We start from the raw sequence: 21,826 nt of genomic DNA, 5'->3' as shown, positions 1-21,826 counted from the left end.
ATTTATTATAGTTGAATTGGTAAAAAGTAGATTTTGTAATGTCCCATTTTGCATATTAGGTTTATGATGTATTTGAATAGAGAATTTTGCTTTATGCAAACTGTGAACTACTCAAGAAGGCAACGTAGTTTGAAATTGAACACATTGAAGTAATTGTTTATAAACAAAAAGTATTTTCCCATAATGCAGAGGATTCTTTTTTGATGCTCAGACAGAAAGAGAAGTAAGGAAGAGGAATTGGATGAATTAAAAAAGGCGTGACTCGGAAAAAGAAGCTGCTTTCTGGAAGGAAATAATTTAGGGAGGATTCTCATTCCTAAACTTTGACTGCAAGCTCCTTTTAGTCATTAATTTTTAGCACTTCACCTTTCTTACCTGTCCACAGCAGGATGATACAGCGGCCACCTGTCCTGAGGAGAGAGATAGCTGCAGAGGGAAGACCCTCCAACTACTCGCACCTGGAACAGACTCCCATTAGCCTGAAAAGAAAAATGAAGATAATGACCCATGAAAATATCATGTTCCTTTCTCCTCACGGAAGGCATTTCTCAAATTAGGAGCTTAGGTCATGGACAAGAAGAACGAGGACTGTAGCATTTTAAGAAAGCTCTGTGGTTAACCTCAGCTAACCAGCATTTAATGGACCAAGCAAGATTATTCAAGGAGATACGTAGGTACTATTATGCCTTGATGCAGTAAACACAGACTATTTTGCTATAAAGCTATAATTTTTGACTAATGCAATGTTCATTTTTCTAAGCTGGAAATGTCTAAGCTAGTTCCCAACAATGCAAGCAGGTACCAAAATTTACTTACAGATTGTACGATACCAAAGCACATTGAAATATATATTTTTAAAAAAGTAGTGAACTGTGGTTTGAGAATACAAAGTGAGTGTATACTGTACTGTTTGAAACCATGAGTCAAACTATAAATGCAGTGACTTTTATGACTCACAGCAGCCCTCTTAGGCTTTAGGCAAAAGGATTCTTTCTCAGCTCAGTTACCCAGCTTTTTCCCCTCAAGAAGTGAAATACTGCTGAAGGGACACCCTCGAGTCATGCCTGCATCTATGGACCTTTAAGAAACAGACAATGCTTTTCCTTACTTAGAAACAATTCACACTTAGCACCAAAAATTAGATGGAGCATTCAGTTGATCCAGAGTAAAGCAAATACAAGACAGAGACTGCCTTGTCTCCTTGTCCAATGGTTCTCCATCAGCACATATTTTTATTTCCTTCTAGATCAATTCCTTTAGATGCAGGAGGATATTTTCGGGGAAGTAGCCAAATTCATTCCTGCCATTGGATTGACTCCTTTGACACCAAGGAGTTCTTTGACAAGCCACTTAAAGCCACTTTTTTGCTTCATATATAGCAAATAGTGTCCACTAGTGAAGAGTCCTGTGGCACAGTGGTTAAAGTATCGTGTTACAGGCAAACTCTGTGGTTGATCCTGATGAAGCTCAAGGATGACTCAGCCTTCCAATCTTCCAAGGTCAGTAAAGTGTAGATTCAAATTGTTGGGGGCAATATGCTGACATCTGCAAACCTATCAGACAGTGTTGTAAAGCACTATAGAATAGTATTTAACCCTAAATGCTAATCGGTTAGAATAATATTTTTGATCGATCATGTCTGATTCTCAGAGACTGCCTGGACAAATTCCTGTAGTTTTCTTAGCAAAGTTTTCAGAAGTGGTTAGCCAATGCCTCCTTCCTAGAGTTGTTGATCTAGGTGACCTAGGATCAGAAAGTAACTTGTCCAATGTCAGCCATTTGGCTTCATGCCCAAAATAGGACTAGAACTCACAGTCTCCTTGTTTCTAACTTGATGCCTAAACTACTACACCAAACTGGCTTTCAAACTCTCAGAAATATTAAGCTAAGTAAAAGATATAACATAAAGCAAGCTCAGGACCATATCTCTGTGGATAGGACTCTCCTGAACAAAAATGTAATCGGTGTCTAAGAATTTTCATGAACTTTAACATGAATTTTAAATCATTTGTCCTTTGATACAAGTTTTATTGGTTGATTGATTGATTGATTGATTGATTGATTGATTGAATGAATGAATGAATGAATGAATGAATGAATGAATTTATTTGGTCATTTCGCTCATTTAATGACCCTATCTGGGTCAGAACACAATTAACAAAACAGAGGTAGGAAAAAAACCCACCCTCAAAGATACCTTAAAACTAGTTGAAATAAGATTGAAACCTCTTCCACATCTTAGTGCATGTTTATAATTTTCTCCATTTCTACACAAATATAGAAGTTTGTGTAGAAATAAAATTAATTATTTTAAAACAAAGAGGGTGAGTTTAATAATAAAATAAGTTACCATGTTTCCCTGAAAATAAGACCCTGTCTTATATTTTTTTTGAACCCTGAAATAAGCGCTTTACCTTATTGCCATGCACAACCCCCCCCCAATTATTATAAGGGTATATTTGGGGAGAAACAAGGTATGTTCATAATAGCAGGTGCATCCAGAGAAGCATTGCAATCCCACCTGGCTCTGGTTCCTTCAGAAAAAATGTTTTACAATTCATCCCCTTCTCCCTAGTGCAATAGCAATTTACCCATCATCATACAAATGGACTAATTTACTCTGCCGTCTGTGCTATTTTTGCCACATCCGATTAGCCAATACATTCTGAATTTCAATATGTTTTGTGTCCAGCTCCCTCATCTTCTTGATACAGCCAGTAATGTAGTCTGATGAGAAGGCAAATGTGAATCCATTATCCTAACGGCATTCAGATTATAATCCACTATTCCCATACAGATTTCTGGAAGACTGTTAAATTCCAACCCACATGCTTCATGAATTTAGGACATGAGTAGAGGTTAACTAGTAACCTGCTTTTTCCAGCTCTTATCCATTTCACAATAATTCTATCCAGCTCTTATCCATTTCACAATAATTCTATCTGAGATATCTGGCTGTCACTTCAGGGACTAATTAAATTCACACTCTAGTTGGAGCTAAGGATGAAATGGTATTACATAGCTGCATGTATTTTAATTAACACATTTCTATGCACAGAATGTTATTTCAAAGAACAGAATGATACTGGAATGGACTTCTTCTGCCCCTGGATTCAAGTAATTTCAATGGGATAGGCAAAAATGAAGGATACGGCTAATAGATGAATGTTTCATCCCTCAAAGTCAGAAAAAGTAAACGGACTATGTGGCAATCACTTACATGACCACCTAGTTTTCTTCATAACATGGTTAAGTGGACCCTATAGAAAAATCTTGAGGGACCACTAGAGCCCGAAAATAACCTAACACGTCTTCTCTGGGCTTAGTAATGATTCTACTTTGTACTTTCTTTTGCTGTCCTGAAGCTTTATCGCTAGGTAGACTTCTCTTAAGAGGGGAGAATCTGTTCGGGAAATTAGAAATGTCAAGGAAGATTCAATTACAAATAATGCCACCAAAGATGAAGAGAGGAGTTTCTTTTAGATACTTCTTGAATTAATGAACTGAAATTCTTAGCATCAACATCATGGACTGTTAGAAGCAGGAAACTACTATGAGTTGCAATACATTTGCCAAAGACTCTCTGATGAACAGTGAATGTTTAGTATAGGGCAGTGTTTCCCAATGACACGGCCAGGTGTGCCGTGAAGTCTTTGGAAGCTCCAGCTGGGCGGGGCGCTGCCAGTGCCGGACCGCCAGTGCCTCCGACCTGGAGCTCCGACTCGCAGCTGTCCCCCGGCTGCTGCCCGATGCAGCTGTTTCTGGCGCTCTCCTGCTGGGCCCCAAAGAAGGAAGGCGGGAAAAAGGAGACAGGGGCGAGGAGGTGCGGCAGTAGGAGTAAAGGGAGCCGCGGCCGCCCCTGCCTCCCCACGGTGCCTCCGGCCAAACGCGCCCCTGGCTTCTCTGCCCTGCCCCATTGCCCGCCCGATCCGCCCACTCGCCGCCGCCGCCGCCTCCTGTCTTGGGGCGCTATCTGCCCCCTCTCCTCCACCGCCGGAGAGAGAATGGAGGGCGCCGTTGTCTTCGCCTCCGCCCGCCGGCTCTGCAACTAAGAGGCAGCAACCATCAACCCCCTTGCCCTCCCAGACGTCCCCAGCGCCCGGCCATGCGCCCAGGAAAGCGCCGCTTTCCAAGAGTTTCTTTTAGATACTTCTTGAATTAATGAACTGAAATTCTTAGCATCAACATCATGGACTGTTAGAAGCAGGAAACTACTATGAGTTGCAATACATTTGCCAAATACTCTCTGATGAACAGTGAATGTTTAGTATAGGGCAGTGTTTCCCAATGACACGGCCAGGTGTGCCGCGAAGTCTTTGGAAGCTCCAACTTTTCCCTGCTGCCGTTTTCTGTTCATGGCGCAAAGCCACACAGTCCCGGACTCCCAGATCACTCGCTTCTCCGGTCAGCAAAGCCATCTGCCCAGGAAAGCGCCGCGCTGGGTAGCCGGCTTGCTGGCCGGAGAAGCGAGCGATCTGGGAGTCCGGGACTGTGTGGCTTTGCGCCATGAACAGAAAACGGCAGCAGGGAAAAGTCGGCCGGGCTAACGGGAGGCGGCGCGTGGCCGGGCGCTGGGGACGTCTGGGAGGGCGAGGGGGCTGATAGCTGCTGCCTCTTAGCTGCAGAGCCGGCGGGCGGAGGCGAAGACAACGGCGCCCTCCATTCTCTCTCCGGCTCTCTCTCTCTCTTTCTTTTTCTCTCTGTTGCTGGCTTGGTGAACGAGAGAGAAAGAGAGAGAAAAAGGAGGGGAGAGAGAATGAGAGAGAAAGAAAGCAAGAGAAAGAGAGGGAAAGAAAGCAATAGAGAGAGAGAAAGAGAGGGGGGAAGGAGGGAGAGGGAAAGACATAGAGGGAGGGAAGGAGGGAGAGAGAGAGAAAGAGAGCAAAAAAGAGAGGAAGAAAGAAAGAGGGATGGAGAAAGAGAAAGAAGGGAAGGAAGGAAGAGAGAGAAAGAGGGAGGGAGAAATAGAGTGAAATGGAGGAAGAGATATTTTTTTTGTCCAAACTTTTCTTTAGCCCCCCCCCTCCCTCCCGTTCAGTGTTCCCCAGAATTTTGAAAATATGAATAATGTGCCGCGGCTCAAAAAAGGTTGGGAAACACTGGTATAGGGGACCCAAGCATATGGGCATTTACTAGAAAGACAGGTGTTCTATTTCCCCAGGGAGAACAGAGCAAGTCCAGGTTAAGAGCTACACGTTTTCCAGGTCATTTCCTTTAGATGGCTTTGCAGATAAGTCAGGAGGCTAAGCAATCCTCAATAAGAGCTGGAGATCCTCTATTGGGGTATTAGCAAGAACAATATCATATTGAAATAAAGTTTGTGTATATGTATGTGTTTGTGTGGTGCATGTACATTCATTCAAATTCCTCAAACTAAAGAAATAGTATTGAAATCCTTATCCAGAATACTTTCCCCAACTCCAGCTATGCTGGGTTGGAAATTTTAGGATCTAGTACCCAGGCAATGAGAACAGCCATCCATCAGGGCTGTGTGCGCTCCCTGTTAATCTTGGCTATATTAAATCCAACTAATTCTTGTATCAAGGGTTTAATTTAAAAAGAAATGCAGATCATGAAAATTTCCTGCTAATAAAATATTAGCTTCCAGAATCTCTTTTATGTTATGCAAACTGGAGCCTGACTGGTTAAGTTGCACATACTATATTTTGTCCTCTTGACCCTAAAAGGAAGCAAGCTGTCAGGCAAGGCATGTAAATTTTACCCCTGCCCACTAGAAATCCAGCATGTTACCCTATATTTAATTCTGCTTAAGTGATTTAATGAAACATTGTTGACACATTGCTCTCCTCACCATAAGGATAAAAATCTTAGGCTGACATTTTCAGGAGGGTCTCCCCCCCCATTTTTTATTCCATGATTATAGATAATCCCTACTTTCAGGCATTCCTAAAAGGCCCCCTTAAGGGATTTCTTTCCACATCCCAGATGGATATCAGAGAAGTCTAGGGCTAGGCAAAATCACTTGCTACTTGCTTTCTCTGGGCTTCTCTACACTTATGCCAAGGCCTCTCTGTAGCCAGGCATACCCATCTGCCTCCAAATGACCAGCTGGTATTGCTAGCTAGGCTTCTAAATATCCCTGGATAGAAATGAAAGCAGCGGAGGGCCACAGAGTTAATTAAATACTTCCATATTTTAATTAACCCAATTGAATGAAATGCATGCTTTAGAATCACACATCCAGGGGAAAAAAACTGTTGTGCTAAGTTACAAAGGGGCTTGTTAAACATCTTACGTAGATGGTAGAAATACAAGTATAAGAGATGAGGGAGTGATAGAGTTGCTAAAATACAGGGAATATCCAATACTGTTTCTGCCAGAAGAAGGCTATCTTGGTGATTGAATCAACTCTATGAGCAGAACTCTTAAGAGAACATGGAAACTTAGCAAATGCTGTGGAGGAACAGACTAGGGACTGGCTTAGAATAGTGGCCAGAGAGAGATGCTTCTTGCAAGACCCAAAGTGGGACATGGCTGAAGTAATTCACTTTCATTATCTTCCACAGCAACCAGATTTAATTGAAGATTCTAAACATCTTTTACAAGTTATTACAACTGTAGCCTTTGATATTTACCAATGATTTATCTGGATCCTTTTAAATCAGGGATCCCCAACCTTTTGTATCTCAGGGACCACTAAATTTATAATTTGAAATCCCGTGGACTACTAGTATGATCTGCCTAAAGACTGGCTGGGTGGGCGTGGCTAGGTGGTCATGTGACTGGGTAGGGATGACCAACTTGATGTCACTCACACCTCTCTTCACCCTTTCCCTTCCAGCCACTCCTTGCCTGCCACCTGGGCTCCTTAGGGTCCCAAAAGGAAGCAGTTGTTGAAGCTAAGCAAGAGGCTTAGTTTAAATTGGATCTGACAGAGAAGGAGGCTCAGCAGAAGCATCTCGCTGAGAACTATAAGCATAGGCTTTCCAAGCAGAGGGAAGACCTGAGGGAATGCAGAGCCAGATATCGGCAACCTGGAGGCTCAGCGGGCTGAGATGGTCAGCCAGTTCCAAGCCATGATATAGTCCCACTGGAACAAGGCCCTCTGGCTCTTCACCACCAGTGGTGCTTCCCTCCAGCCTTCGCCCAAAGCCCACACCAGGAGGCTGAAGCAGACCCACACTAAAAGATCCAGAAGAGGGAGACTCTCTGTTCATTGCACGTATTCAGCCCAGAGGCCATAGTTTGAGTTGTTTACCGCTGCTTTAAATCATCCATCTATGGAGTAACCATCACCGTATATTATAAAAGCATATTCAGCTAATTAAATTTATATAAGGGACAAATACTTCCTATCTCTTCTCAATCTACTGCCAGACATTTGCAGGTCAACTCATAAAGAAATTAATGCAGACCTTGTTATAGTTACTATCTGATTGAGGCATGTTGAGAACACAACTATCTGCCTTTAATGTCAGACAACCAATTAACCTAATCTGGCCTCAAAAGAAGATTTTAAGATTCCAAAATGTTATGGGGGAAGATTTCCCCACAACAACCTTGCACTGTGTGGGTAAGATGACCAAGGAATATTTCCAAGCTTCTTTGGTTATGTTGGGGTCCCCAGGAAATGATACAATTGGACAAAGATGTATGTTGAGCGTCTATATTTTTGGGTGACTGTAGAAGCCCAGTTTCTACCGGGTTTTCCCCCCCCCCCTTCTATTGCCACTGTTCTTCTTTTGTGATTTGATCTTTCTTAGTTAGAGTATTAAGGATTCTCGTGATCAGACCAATTAAACTATTTTCACCTCATTTGCTACCAATGATTCATCCCAAAAGGATGTCCCTGCCCACTCCTTCCACCCACCCACCCTCCAGTTTGAAAGCTTTTCTGCTATCTTCTCTTTAGGAAGCTTTAGCTGTCATAGGGCACATAGTTCCCTCTAAGCTGAGCAGTGAGCAATCGCTCACTTAAAAATCATCATCAACTCAGAGTTTTTCAAACCTGCCCAGAAGCCGAGAGGGAAAGAGTGAGAGGGAAGGAGAGAGAGAGGAAGAGAGGAAGAGAGAGAAACAGATAGAAAAAAGAGAGGAAGGAAAAGAGAAAGAAAAAGAATGGGAGTAAGGACGAGAGAAAGAAAATCAAAATCTATTTTGAAACTAGCTCAACTATTTAAGTGGCATTTTGATATTGATAGAGTTGCCCTATTATGAGCTCACTGTTATAGACACACAGTACAGTATTTTATTTTGAAATTCTCTGAGGCAAAACAGGGTGGGTTTTTTATTTGTTTGTTTGTTTATTTATTTATTTAATATTTCTGTGGCGCCCAGTCCCAAAGGGACTGCCGCTCAGACACTATACTTTTCCGCCCAGCCCCCCAAAAAATTAGAGGGAACACTGATAGGGCATGCCAAGTTTTCCAATTTTTTTAAAAAATATTTTAATTAATTTCCCACTTTTAAAAAAGGAAACACAATAGTAAGTACAGAAGAAAATCAAAGAAAATTAAATTGATAGTAGTGCATACAGATATTAGCATTATATTAGCATTAAAGTAACTATTTTCAATTTCCAAACATTAGGGGTGCTCAAAAGTTGTGACATGCCTTGGGAATTGTAAAGATATTTTGGTAACTTTAATATAATTTAGATGTGCTTGGTAAGTAACTACATAACCACCATAAGCTTTTTAATATTTCATTTGCTCCATTCCTAAACAGCACAGCTTCTCCTACTGTGTCACAAATCTTCTCCCTCTGTGCCCTCTATCTATAGTGGCATCTGCCATGTATTTTAGATTCCCTTTTACTTCGCCTGCCTAGTTTCAGTTAGTGCCTTGTAAATCTTGGCATTCCATTTTCTATCGAGTAACCTATAATTGGCTTCCAAGTTCACATAATAATATTTCTGCGCCGTGCTGTTAACTTCTATTTATAACATTTATTTTCATGACTGCTTCCTTCTCAACACTATTGACCAGACTACCTAGATGATACATGGCAAGAATCAGAGGAGCTTGAGGAAAGGTGTACAGTATTCACGACGGCAAAGATTAAGACTGAAGAAATCATTGAAGATAAGAAAGATTGTAAGCAGCTACTTAGCCAAAGCCAGGAAGTGGTCGTTAAGATTCTAGGTCCGTGTTGTCGAACCTATGGAACACGTACCGGAAGCAGCATGCAGAGCCATCCCATGTGGGACAAGCAGCCTCGCTGGCTCCTCTTCTGCATCCTTGTGCACACACATTCATTCATTCATTCATTTATTGGATTTGTATGCCGCCCCTCTCCCTAGACTCGGGGCGGCTAACAACAGTGGTAAAAACAACATGCGGCAATCCAATACTAAAACAACTAAAAACCCTTATTCTAAAACCAATCATACATACAAACATACCATACATAAATTGTAGAAGCCTAGGGGGAAAGAATATCTCAGTTCCCCCATGCCTGACAACACAGGTGGGTTTTAAGAAGCTTATGAAAGGCAAGAAGGGTCGGGCTATTCTAATCTCTGGGGGGAGTTGGTTCCAGAGGGCCGGGGCCGCCACAGAGAAGGCTCTGCTCCTGGGTCCCGACAAACGACATTGTTTAGTTGATGGGACCCGGAGAAGGCCCACTCTGTGGGACATAATTGGTCACTGGGATTCGTGCAGCAAAAGGCGGGCCCGGAGATAACCTGGCCTGGTGCCATGCCGGACAGCTAGCCTTCACGCAAGTGAGAATGCCGAAACTCAGAAGAGTAGCATGTGTGTACCAGCACCCCAAAATCCGGGTTTCTGTGGTGCATGCGCAATGGTCAGCTGTTTGTCAGGTGCACACCCGCCCCAGAAACTGGACATTTGAGTGCTGGCATGCAGATGTGCACCGGAATGCTGCTCTTCCGGGTTTCGACGCTCCCATGTGTGCGAAGCCAAGTAAGGCTGCAAAGTCCAGGCAGGATCGTTTTGCGTGCTATTTCCAGCACGCAGGTTGGCATGCAGTGACTTAAAAGGTTAGCTATCACTGTTCTAGGTGATGGACACCTGAATGGAGCAGTAGCTCAAACAGAGTCTTCCCCCAAGAAGTGAAGAATACATATTGTAATTAAGGCTTTAATAGGCTTTAAAAGGCCTAATGAATGGAGGATTGCCTTCCAGTTTTGCCAACAACACTATATAAAATGCCCTGGTACTCTCATGGCACCAATGAAAAGTATGAGATTAGTGTGGGTTCTCATGACAAAAAAAATGGATCAGTTCAAAAAAAGGGGTCTACATTTGTACCAGGTGGGTTAGTTTTCAAGCTTGGAATAGGAGCAAAGTCCTTGTTATTTAAGGACATCAGATACTGAAGTCTAACTCCAGAAAGCCCCAATTCAACACACCCAAATCCAAAGCACTGTCCCCATTTTCATTTGAACCAGCTCCCCCCACCCTCCTTGCCTTTTGTAAAATTCTTAAAACCCAACTCTGCTGTCAGGCATGGGGGAACTGAGACATCTCCCCTTGCCTATGTAGTTTTATGTATGGAATGTTTGTGGGTATGCTTTTTAAATACAATGGGTTTTTTAGGCTTTTAATGTTAAATTCTTATTTTAGACTTTTAATATTAGATTTGTTATTGTATATTGTTTTATCACTGTTGTGAGCTGCCCCGAATGTGCGGAGAGGGGCGGCATACAAATATTATTATTATTATTATTATTATTATTATTATTATTAATAATAATAATAACCAGCATGAATTCACTTTCTTTTTAACTCTCTTTCTAGAGTTAATAAGGACAAACAGATTGATTAAATAAGAGAAGAGGCAGCATCAATGGAATAAGAAAACTGGTCAGCCAGTCTGGTGTAGTAATTAAGAGTGAGGAGAGCCAAATTCTAGTGCACTTTCAACCAAAAAAAAGCTCACCTGGTATCTGCCTCACAAAGTAAATGAGGCCAGAAAATCAACTCCATGGGAAAATTAGAATCATACTTTATTGATGTAAGCTATAAATATTAAATCCTGGGATTGAAGAGGCTTGAGGCAGACTTTGAACAACAGCTCTTTATAAGATCCAGCAACTAGCCAGGCTGACAGATGGCTCAACGAATGAACAGACTCAATACTTAACAATAATAACAAATCTTGCAAGAGTGATTGTGATTTTCTTCTCCTCCCTTCCTGGACTCACCCAGTGAGTCCAGGAAGAGTCATTCTGAGACTCTTCTTACTACTGTCTCTTTCACAGGACTTGGGGAATGCTCCTTTTCTTTTCGGTTTATTAATATTTGCATCAAATTCGCTGACTCTCTACCCTTGTAATTACGGACCATTTCTTTTCTCTCAGCCCAAGAACCATTGTAGTACAGTAGTGAGGGTATCATTTGAAAATTATTTAAAAGTAGCTCAGTAGTTTATTCTTTAAACAAAGAAAGTAATGTAGACAACCAGGGATATGTAGTGATTCAGATGTAAGGTTAGGAGCTAGGAGACTATGACTATGTGGAACTGAGCTTTATATGAAAAATATATGAAGGAATCCAAATGCCTTTGAGCATGGAAAAAATAATTTTCATTTATAGCTGAGTAACCCTGGCAACCCATGACTTTATAGATTTCTACAAAGAAATTAGAGGACAACAGGTGATCTCTATGTAGCAATGAATTCCTAAATTTATTATTACATCTCTAAACCTACCACAAAAACTATGGATACTGAGATTTCCTGGACCAAAGAGATAAAAAAATCACAATATTATTTCGCATGGGTGAGAGATTGGTTACATCTAAAAAAAATAGGAGGTTATTAACGCTGGAAGGCCATGACATGCAGATAGGGTGGCATGTTGTTCTCTGGGAAGGAAAACATAAGCCTTACAAGTACTTCCAGAAGAATTACATTAGACGGGGACTATTAGATGTTTTGGTAAAAATCAAACAATGTAACTGCATGGAAATTCTGAATTGGCTATCGACATTGGAGATGTTTATACATTCAAATTTTATTCAATTAGGAAGTGTAATTATGTATAAAGATTATATTAAATGAAAGAGAAGAACTGAAGAAAAATCTATATGAAGAAGGTATAAAACTTGAATGATGGGCATATCTCCAAGTGCAATCATAATACATGAAAGATTAAAAAAAGACTGGGGCATAAAAACAGAGTCTCAGAACTAGATAATTTTTTTATTAGAAACATAGGAGAAGATGATAAGTAAAATATACCAAAATCTGCTGAAACAGGAGAATGTTTGAAGAACAAATAAAAGAAACTATGGAGTAAAAACTTTGGTTACAGTATTGACTAAGACAATTGGCAGGAATTATGGGAGAGAAATGGAAAACTTACATTAGCTACCACATATGAAGAAAATATATACAAGGTGGCACTTCCTACCCACAAGACTAGCTAAAATGAGCAAAAAACTTTCACCGATGTATTGGAAATGCAAAGCAATGCCAAGGACATCATATCATATGTGGTAGGAATGCCCGAAAGCCCACAATTTTTGGCACCAGATAAAACAATGGCTGGAAGAGGTGTTAACACAAAACAGAGAGTTAAAACCAGAACTTTTTTTACTGGGTAGTACAAAGGACACCTATAACAAGGGAACAAAATATTTAATGTTACAGATTCTAACAGCAGCAAGATTGGCCTTTGCACAAAAGTGGAAAAATAAAGAGACCTTCTCAGAAGAAGAGGTATTAAACAAGATATTGTCTAGTGCTGAAATGGACAGGTTGACTCTAGAACTCAAAGATAGGAGTGAAACAGAATATTATGAAATCTGGAATAAAATGTACCACTGGTTGGAGATGATGAGGAATGTTGGGACAAAGGATTAAGAGCCTCAGTGGTGCCTTGGTTAGAGTGCAGTACTGCAAGCTATTTCTGCTGATCACTGGCTGCCAGCAGTTTGGCAGATTGAATCTCAGTAGGCTCAAGGTTGACTCAGCCTTCCATCCTTCCAAGGTTGGTAAAATGACGACCCAGATTGTTGGGGAAATAGCTTAATCTCTGTAAACAGCTTTGAGAGAGCTGTAAAAAGTGTTGGGCTGCTGCCGGAACAGCTAACTGCGCACAGCTCTGCGGCTCTGGCACTGCCGAATGGCTTCCAAACGCAATTCAAAGTGTTGGTTATGACCTATAAAGCCCTACATGGCATTGGACCAGACAATTTATGGGACTGACTTCTGCCACATGAGCCCAGTGACCGGTTAGGTCCCACAGAGTTGGCCTTCTCCAGGTTCCGTCAACTAGACAATGTCACTTGGCGGGGCCAGTCTACTTACGGGACTGCCTTCTGCCACATGAGCAACTGGTTAGGTCCCACAGAATTGGCCTTTTCCAAGTACCGTTAACTAGACGTCGCTTGTTGGGGCCTAGGGGAAAAGCCTTTTCTGTGGGGGCCCTGGCCCTCTGGAATCAGCTCCCTCTAGAGATTCGTACTGCCCCCACCCTCCTTGCCTTCTGCAAGAGTTTGAAGACCCACTTCTGCTGACAGGCTTGGGGACACTAGACATCAGTCCCTGCCGATGAATGGATTGCATGTTTAATTTATTAGAATGGGAGTGACTGGTTTTTTAAATTGGGGTTTTAGTTGGTTAGTTTTTAGTTTAACTAACTGGAATTTTGTATTATTTGTTTTATATGTTGCAAGCCGCCCCGAGTCCTTAGAGCAGGGCAGCGTATAAATCCAAATACATGGCTTTAACTACCATACATGGTAAATACATGGCTTTGACTTGGAAGAGAAGCTTTTGAATTTCAACAGCAAGAATAGAGCCCCTGTCTAAAATGTATAGGTTGTCTTCACCCTGTTAGTGGACAATTGATCTGGCAACTCTAAGCATTGCAGAAAATCATGTGATCATGACAGTCTTATGACCTTATTTCTCCTTCGGACATGAAGTGAATTGCCACAGCGATTAAGTAAAACATTATGTTTTCTCTGTTATCTTGGCTTTCTTGTAAGCGATTTGTGAAATGCCTGAATGGCAATCATGTAACCACAGGATGCTATAATAGTTGTAAATGTTGTTTAAAAACAAAACAAAACATCATATCTACAAAGGATCACTAAACAAGGCAGTCAATAAACAAGGGCAACCTGTACTAAAAGCTGTACTAAATACTAAAAGCAGCCATGTGAATGCGTACAGGTTGTAAAGCATCACTTTCAGCTGAAAACAAAGCATTGCATGCCTCCGTAACCTATTCACAGGAGTCTTTGCAATATGTACAGTAGTACCTCTAGATACGAGTTTAATTCGTTCCAGAAGGGAGCTTGTATGTCGAACAACTCGTATCTGGAACAAATGGCTTTAGACTTTGTTTTTCCCCTCTGAGATAACCAGAAGCAAGGATTCTTGCGCCACCTAGTGGACGCTCGGCTCGTATCCCGAATTTGAGCTTGGGTCTCGAAAAGAAATTTCTCTCCCCTCGTGGCTCGTATCTTGGAATACTCGCATGTGGAGCAGCTCGTATCTAGAGGTACTACTGTATTTCCTTATCTATAAGGCTACTTTATTTGCACATTGTAAAGGAATCGTCTCCTATCAAACATTCAGCATAAACGTGGCAAGTAGAGGAAATCTATAATTATAAATCTTGTGAGAATATTTGTTCAACTAAGTACATGAAACTAGTACATGAAACTGCTTCATCATTCCTGAATTTTTCATTTCCAAAAGTTTCCAATGGCAGAACAGAGGGGATTAATAGACTCAAAAGAAGTACTGTACTTTCTCTGCTGCGAGGCTAAAGAGCAATAATCACGTAGAAGAAATGGAACCAGCAAGCATCTAAAAGTGACTATCCTGAAACTGGATTTGATTATCAATCTTCATTTTGCACAGGAAATTAATTTTAGGTCCCTTGCAACAAATGATTATGATTTAACCAGCTGTAATTTAATTAAAAATCTACCCACTTAAAACAACTCTGGAAGGCTAGAGACAGGCAGGAAAAATATAACATTTTAAATGACTCATTTGTCCCTAAGTGTATTTGGGAAGCGATCACAAGTTTCTAAGTTACAAAAGTAAGAAAAAACAGTTCCACCCTACCCAGCTCTCCCCTCCCTTTCCTTTGCTCTATTGCTTCTTCTGCATCAGACCGTAGTCCATAAAATCTCATTAAATCTTATATCCTGACATCTAAGAAAACATTACAAACATTAGTGCAACATTGGCATGATAATTACTCTTCATTATTGTTTCAAAGGGAAAACATAGGACATTCCTTCGAACAAGGGAGAGCAAGCCGAGATCTTTATCTACTTTGGAGGTTCTAAGAGTGTTTACTAACAGAATCGATGGCACGGATTCAAATCATTTTGAGGATATAAGCCTGTGTATACTGTAAAACTGAAAAAAGGTTTTGCTCTGGCTTAAGAACTTATAAAGGGATGAAAAGCTGTATCCTTCCTATGAACTCAGACACAGTTTTGGGTGCTCTTCTCCTTAGTAAATTGTTATAATCAAAATTTGACTGAGATATCAGGACAGACTTACCTGCCCTTGAGCCTCTCTTCTCATCAAATAGCGCATTTTGCCTAGGATGCATTGCTGCAGCTGTTCCCATGACATGGCCCTATCTTCTCTCATCAGTAGTGGAGGGCCAAACCTGGAAAAAAAAACTCATTAATTATGCAGGATAAGAGGCTACATTTGTTTTAAAGACATCTACAAGAAAGCAAAGCTTAGGTAGTGTTCTGCTGGCGTGTCTCAACTGCCCATAATTACAGGGTAATTAGTCCAGGAAGACACACATCACACGATAAAAGGAAAACCCAAAAGTTTTTATAAACAGAAAAACAGAAACAGCTCCCTTTTTAAATGTCAAAGGAATTTTCTGGTACACACAAATCACAGCTTAAATGCAGTCCAATTGCTCACCCAATAACTGGGAAATTGAGTCCAATTCTAAAGTCCAGAGAGTCCACACACACAATCCTGAACAGCAAAAACCACGATCTTGATGAAACAATGAATCAGATAAACTGCCATGAGGCTAAAACACTAGGCTGCACTTTTATCTGTAGCACTAATTACAGCAGCCCCACCCAACCACAGGTGGCCTCATTTTCTCTTGTAATAATCCTTCAGTTGTTGTCTCCTATGCATCACTTTACGCATGCGTGGATGTGTCATTAATTCTTGTTCAGAATCCAGGGATGATACATATGACTAATCTCCTTCTGGGCGGTCTGCCAAACTCCCCTCTTCCCTGTCACTCACACTTCCTTGGTCAGAGGAGACTTCATCAGCAGATTCTACTGGGAGCAAAACAGGCCTGTGGCATGTGGATGTCTCCCCCACATCTACCTCCACATTCCTTGGGGCAGTAGCTGGGCCAGAGCTAATCACAACAGGTAATCCTTGACTTGCCACCACAACTGGAACCAGAATTTCTATGGCTAAGCAAGGTGTTGATTGAGCTGAGCCTGAATTTATGACCCCTTTTTGCCACAGTGAATCACTGCAGTTGTTCATCACTGAATCCATTGCTAAGTGAACCAGCTTCCCAGATTCACTTTGCTTGCCAGAAGCTGGCTGGGAAGGATGCAAACAGTGACACGGCATCTGTCATACATACATGCTGGCTGTCATGCATTCAAATTTTGATCATGTCACTGTGGGGATGCTGCAATGGGCATAAGAGTGAGGACTGGTGTTAAGCCACTTTTTCACCATGACTCTGAAAGGTTGCTAAACAATTTATTGAAGGCACACTATGCTAAATGATACTTATTCACTGAAAACAGTATCAACACAGCAAGTGCTGAATTTGGTACATTCATCAAAAGACATCAAAATTAAAACTAAAATTACAAAATTACAACTAAAACAAGAGCTTTCTCCCCCTCTCCTCTACAGAGAACTGTATCATTAAACTACTCAAATAACAGCTTGAAAACTAAAATTTTGTTCTTATATAACCCTGAACATATTGATGATTAAAACACTTGTTTTTCAAACCACAAAGTTCAAAGTGCATTCTAAAATAATTAAGTTAATTTTAGGCCACCCACAAGGCTAAAAAAAAAAAATATCTGGTACAGTCAAAAGGCAAGAGAAACACCTAAAAATATAAGGAGGAGGATATTTTTGCATACAACAACCAAAATAAGATGCATTAATTGGAGAGTGAATCCTGGGCCACCTTTCTGACAAAGCAAATCCCACAATGTATCATTTCTTCAAATCTGCACTTACCAATAAAGAAATTATCAGAAATTTAAGTCCCTATGCTTTCAGATTACAAATTATCTTTAATCATAAAACTGAAAGGATTCTTAACAAATCTCTTTCATCTCTTCCTTTTTGGGTGGGGTGAGGTAATAATTCATACCTATTGTTGAATGCTATGTTTTAAATAGTTTCTTTTTTTCCCCTAGGTCAGTGATGGCAAACCTTTTTTTTCCTCAGATGCCAAAACAGCATGTGCGCATGCTATCGCACATGCGTAAGTGCCCACACCATAATTCAATGCCTGGGGAGGGAGAAAACAGCTTCCCCCACTCCCCGGAGGCCCTCTGGAGGTTGAAAACGACCTGTTTCCCAATTTCTGGTGGGCCCAGTAGGCTCGTGTTTCGCCCTCTCCAGGCTCCAAAGGCTTCCCTGGAACCGGGGGAGGGTAAAAATGCCCGACCCCATCCCCGTGAAGCCAAAAACGCCCTCTCAGAGCCACTGTGCGATCCAAAAATCACCTGGCTGGCACACACATGCATGTTGGAGCTGAGCTAGGGCAATGGCTTGGGTGCCAGCAGATATGGCTCTGCGTGCCACCTGTGACACCCGTGCTATAGATTCGCCACCACTGCCCTAGGTAATTTTATTAAAGTAAATTATAACAAACCAATGCAAAATTAGAAAGAAAGAGTAAAAGTGCAGAGTGGAAAGATATAAAGAACAGAAAGAAAGAAAAAGAAAAATAAGTCACGCATAGCAACAGTTTTAATACCTTCATCTGTTCTTAAATTACAATAATTTACAATAATTAAATTTACAATAATTTCTTCTTCCCATATGCCATCTCTTATTTTCAATAGTCTCAAGCATTATCCAGACATGAAATTAGCACTAATTTTTACCTAGCTATTTAAAATTCCCTACATATCTATGTATAATCTACCTGCTGTAATAACTTTAATGACATTTGGTTTCATTAGCTACATTAATTCTGTATTAATCATCCTACTATTGCTTTGGAGAGATCTCAATAGACCTTAACAAATGGGGGGGGGGTTGTTGTTGTGTGTGCATTTTGTTAAAAGCATAAGAGTTTGGGGAAATAAGTAAACAAATACAGTTGAGGGTGTCATTATAAAACCAAGCAATATGTATGACTAAGGGCTACCATAACTGATTTGCAAAAATCGAGTGACAACCTATCAGAAGCAAAGAGCTTTGCTACTAAGCTTTTCTAGCTCTCTCTATTGCCACCTAGTGGTTGTTTGGATTTCTGTTCCAAATTATCGTATTACTGTATTTGGAAGACTTAACCCTCTAAAAATGTCTTTTGTATGGATTACCTTCATATTCTGATGTTTCCAAAGAAATTTAAAGGTATGGAGAACATTTCAATTCTGAAGTATACAAATGTGTTAAATTCCTTTCTTTTGCACTGACATATTGATAGACATCTTCCCAATCTTTCTCATTTATTTTTATTTTATTTATTTATTCATTTGTCCAATACATAAATACATAGGAAGAAAAATAGACATGTAGTAATATATATAAGGGTAAAAGTGAACTTATAGGAGAGGATATATGAAAGGAAGAAAATATATATGAAAAGAGAGAGAAAGGAAAACAATTGGACAGGGGACGAAAGGCACACCGGTGCACTTATGTACACCCCTTACTGGCCTCTTAGGAACCTGGAGAGGTCAATCGTGGATAGTCTAAGGGAGAAATGATGGAGGTTAGGGGTTGAGACGATTGAGTCTGGTAATGAGTTCCACGTTTCGATAACTCAATTGTTGAAAACATATTTTTTACAGTCAGGGGAAACATGAATAAATCAGATAATATTTTGATATATCTCTTTTGATTTAACTATAGCAATAGCATTTAGACTTATATATACCTTCATAGTGCTTTCACAGTCCTCTTTAAGCGGTTTACAGAATCGGCATATTTCCCCCAACAATCTGGGTCTTAATTTTACCCACCTTGGAAGGAGGGAAGGCTGAGTCAATCTTGAGCCAGTGGTGAGATTTGAACTGCTGAACTACAGCTAGCAGTTAGCTAAAGTAGTCTGTAGTACTGCATTCTAACCACTGTGCCACTTCGGCTCTTATTACCTGGAAATCTAACATTTAGTTAGCATCTGATCAGAAATTTCTTTTAATGTTTTTTAAATTGATATGATATAAAAACTCTAGGGGAAAAGAATGATAGGCAGCAGGGAAGGAGTTTCAAAAATTTAGCCTAGGAGTGGGATTGCTTACAGACTGTGAACATTGCCCAAATAGAAAACTAAATCATATTTTTTAAATTTCAAAATCAGGAAGATAATTGTTTTCAGAGAAAGCCAGGCTTAGCTTCCCCATCTGTGGTAAACATTTGGAGCAGGCAAGATTTGCATTGTCAAGAGTGTTTTCCCCCCTTTGGCATAAAGAAAATCATATGGCGTTGAATCCATTTCTCTTGATTCTATAATTAAAAGCAAATGTAACTCAATTCCATGTTCCAATTTCAAGCCTAGAAAATAGTAGGTAGTTTGGTGCTGTTTTATGTGCCTAATCTATTTTGCTTTTTTTTGTTTTGAGAGCATTTTCTCTCCTTTTAGAGAAAGATAAACATGTTTTACTTTGGGATTTGAGAACCTACAATTCCACCTATTGATTGAAGTGTTTGACTCCTGCCTTTGAACAGGGTTTCAGGTACTATTGGAAGCTAGGCCTTAAAGACTGTGATGGTAGTAGCCCAATTCTCACAGGCTGAAACTCTTCAAGTTCCCTCCCTTTGCTGGTGCAACTCATTAAAAGAAAAGTAGGAACAATTAAAAGAAGCCAGGTAAATGGTTTTCCTTTACAAACAGAATCCTGTTTTAAAGACCTAAACTCAGACATACTTTTGCAATATTGAAGAAATGCCCAGAAAGCTTTAAATACAGAAGAGCATAAACATCTAATTGATAAATTAAAAAGATAATAACAATAGAGAGAAATCTTAAGGCACATCTGCTTTCTATACTGAGAGCCTGAGTGGTGCAGTGATTAGAGTGCAGTACTGAAAGCTACTTCTCTGTGGCGGCCCCGACCCTCTGGAACCAACCCTTCCTCCCCCCCCCCCAGAGATCAGGACTGCCCCCACCCTCCTTGCCTTTCGCAAACTCCTTAAAACCCACCTCTGTCGTCAGGCATGGGGGAATTGATTCCCCTGGGCCGTCTCCGCTTTACGTATGAGATGTATGATTGGTTTTATATTAAGGGTTTTAAATTGTTTTTAACTATTGGATTTGTACCATTTTTGTTCTTGTAAGCCGTTCCAAATCTCCAGAGAGGGGCGGCATACAAATCTAATTAATAATAATAATAATAATAATAATAATAATAATAATAATAATAATAATGATAAAAAATCTTTCTGCTGATCACCACCTGCCACCAGTTTGGCAGATCGAATCTCAGTAGGCTCAAGGTTGACTCAGTGTTCCATCTTCCAAGGTCAGTAAAATGAGGACCCAGATTGTTGGGGCCAATATGCTGACTCTGTAAACCACTTAGAGAGGGCTGCAAAGCACTGTGAAGCGATATATTAGTCTAAATGCTATTGCTATTCCTGTGGCAGTAGACAAGTTCTTTTCTCTCTTTTTTTCTTTTTTTTTCTTTTGTACTGGCTGCTATCACTGTAAAACTTTGAATTTTCTTTCTATTCTCCATGCTGGGCTTTGACTTAAAAAGAAAGAACAGAAAGGATCAAATGTTTAGAAACATATTCTTGCCCATGAAAAAGAATGGAAAAGATGGGTTCAGCTTGCTTGCAGAATACGGAAATATTGCTAGACAAATTTATCAGCCAATAAAGCTCGGCGTCTCACAAGCTGTTTCCAGCCGGTGATAGTTTATTAGCCACTGCAAGTATGCAGAGACTTACTTAATGACATTTGGGATGTGCACAGTGAATTCATTATCCGCCTACAGTGCTTTGGCATTCAATTTCCCTCCCATGAGCAACTCATAACCATGCTACCGAGTGCGGTTCCTCATTTTCAGCGAGATAAAAACGTGTTTCTGAAAGGAAAGGGTGGGGAGGGAAACACACATAACCTAAATGGGCAAAACATAGTCCAGACCATAGAGCTGGCTCAGGATTCCTGCTCCAGGCCAGCTGCACAGCAGGGATTTGGCAGAAATAACACCACTACTGTTCTAACTCAATTGCCTCAAGCTGAGTCTATTAACTTAATGCTACACTTGCTTTATCAGACCTTAACATTAACATTACAAAATCCAGGTGTTGTGCCAAATAACACAAAGGAAACTGTGCTTAACAAGCCCAGCTGCTGCTTATCTGGCGGCTAATCAGCAACCCTGCAGGTCTTGGATCTTGAGGAAAAGAAGTAGCTACTTTTCAGCATGAAGGTCTTTCCCTCTGCTGAAGACTCTTCTTCCAAAATGATTGGTGCACTTCCATCAACTTTAGGGATAATAAAGGGGACCTGGTTTTTGTCCTACAGAATAACCATCACAACCGTCAGCGGAACAGGACAACTCACCACAACCAAATTGCCAACAGCCAACTTGTCACATGACAACTTGCCATGGCCAACTCACCAAAGGACAACTTGCTGAGGACCAATTTAATAATTTTACTTAATTATTTAAAATGAATTAAAAAAGCATTTTCATTTTTGCCATTCAC

At 40.6% G+C, this 21,826-nt stretch overlaps 1 protein-coding gene across 1 annotated transcript in view; it reads right to left on the bottom strand.

The window, feature by feature from the left end:
- USP43 (ubiquitin specific peptidase 43) overlaps positions 1-21,826 on the bottom strand; it is a 156,130-nt gene that overhangs the window by 17,883 nt on the left and 116,421 nt on the right. The window contains exons 8-9 of the mRNA XM_070739727.1: positions 15,461-15,572; positions 376-479 (exon numbers count right to left, since the gene is read on the bottom strand). Of these exons, the coding sequence (XP_070595828.1) occupies positions 376-479; positions 15,461-15,572 (216 nt within the window). The remainder of the gene's footprint in view (positions 1-375; positions 480-15,460; positions 15,573-21,826) is intronic.

This window comes from Erythrolamprus reginae, chromosome 2 (assembly GCF_031021105.1).
Source record: "Erythrolamprus reginae isolate rEryReg1 chromosome 2, rEryReg1.hap1, whole genome shotgun sequence".
NCBI classification, from domain to species: Eukaryota; Metazoa; Chordata; class Lepidosauria; order Squamata; family Dipsadidae; genus Erythrolamprus; species Erythrolamprus reginae.
Note: the sequence above shows the minus strand (reverse complement) of the source record. Positions and strands in the feature narration are given on the sequence as shown.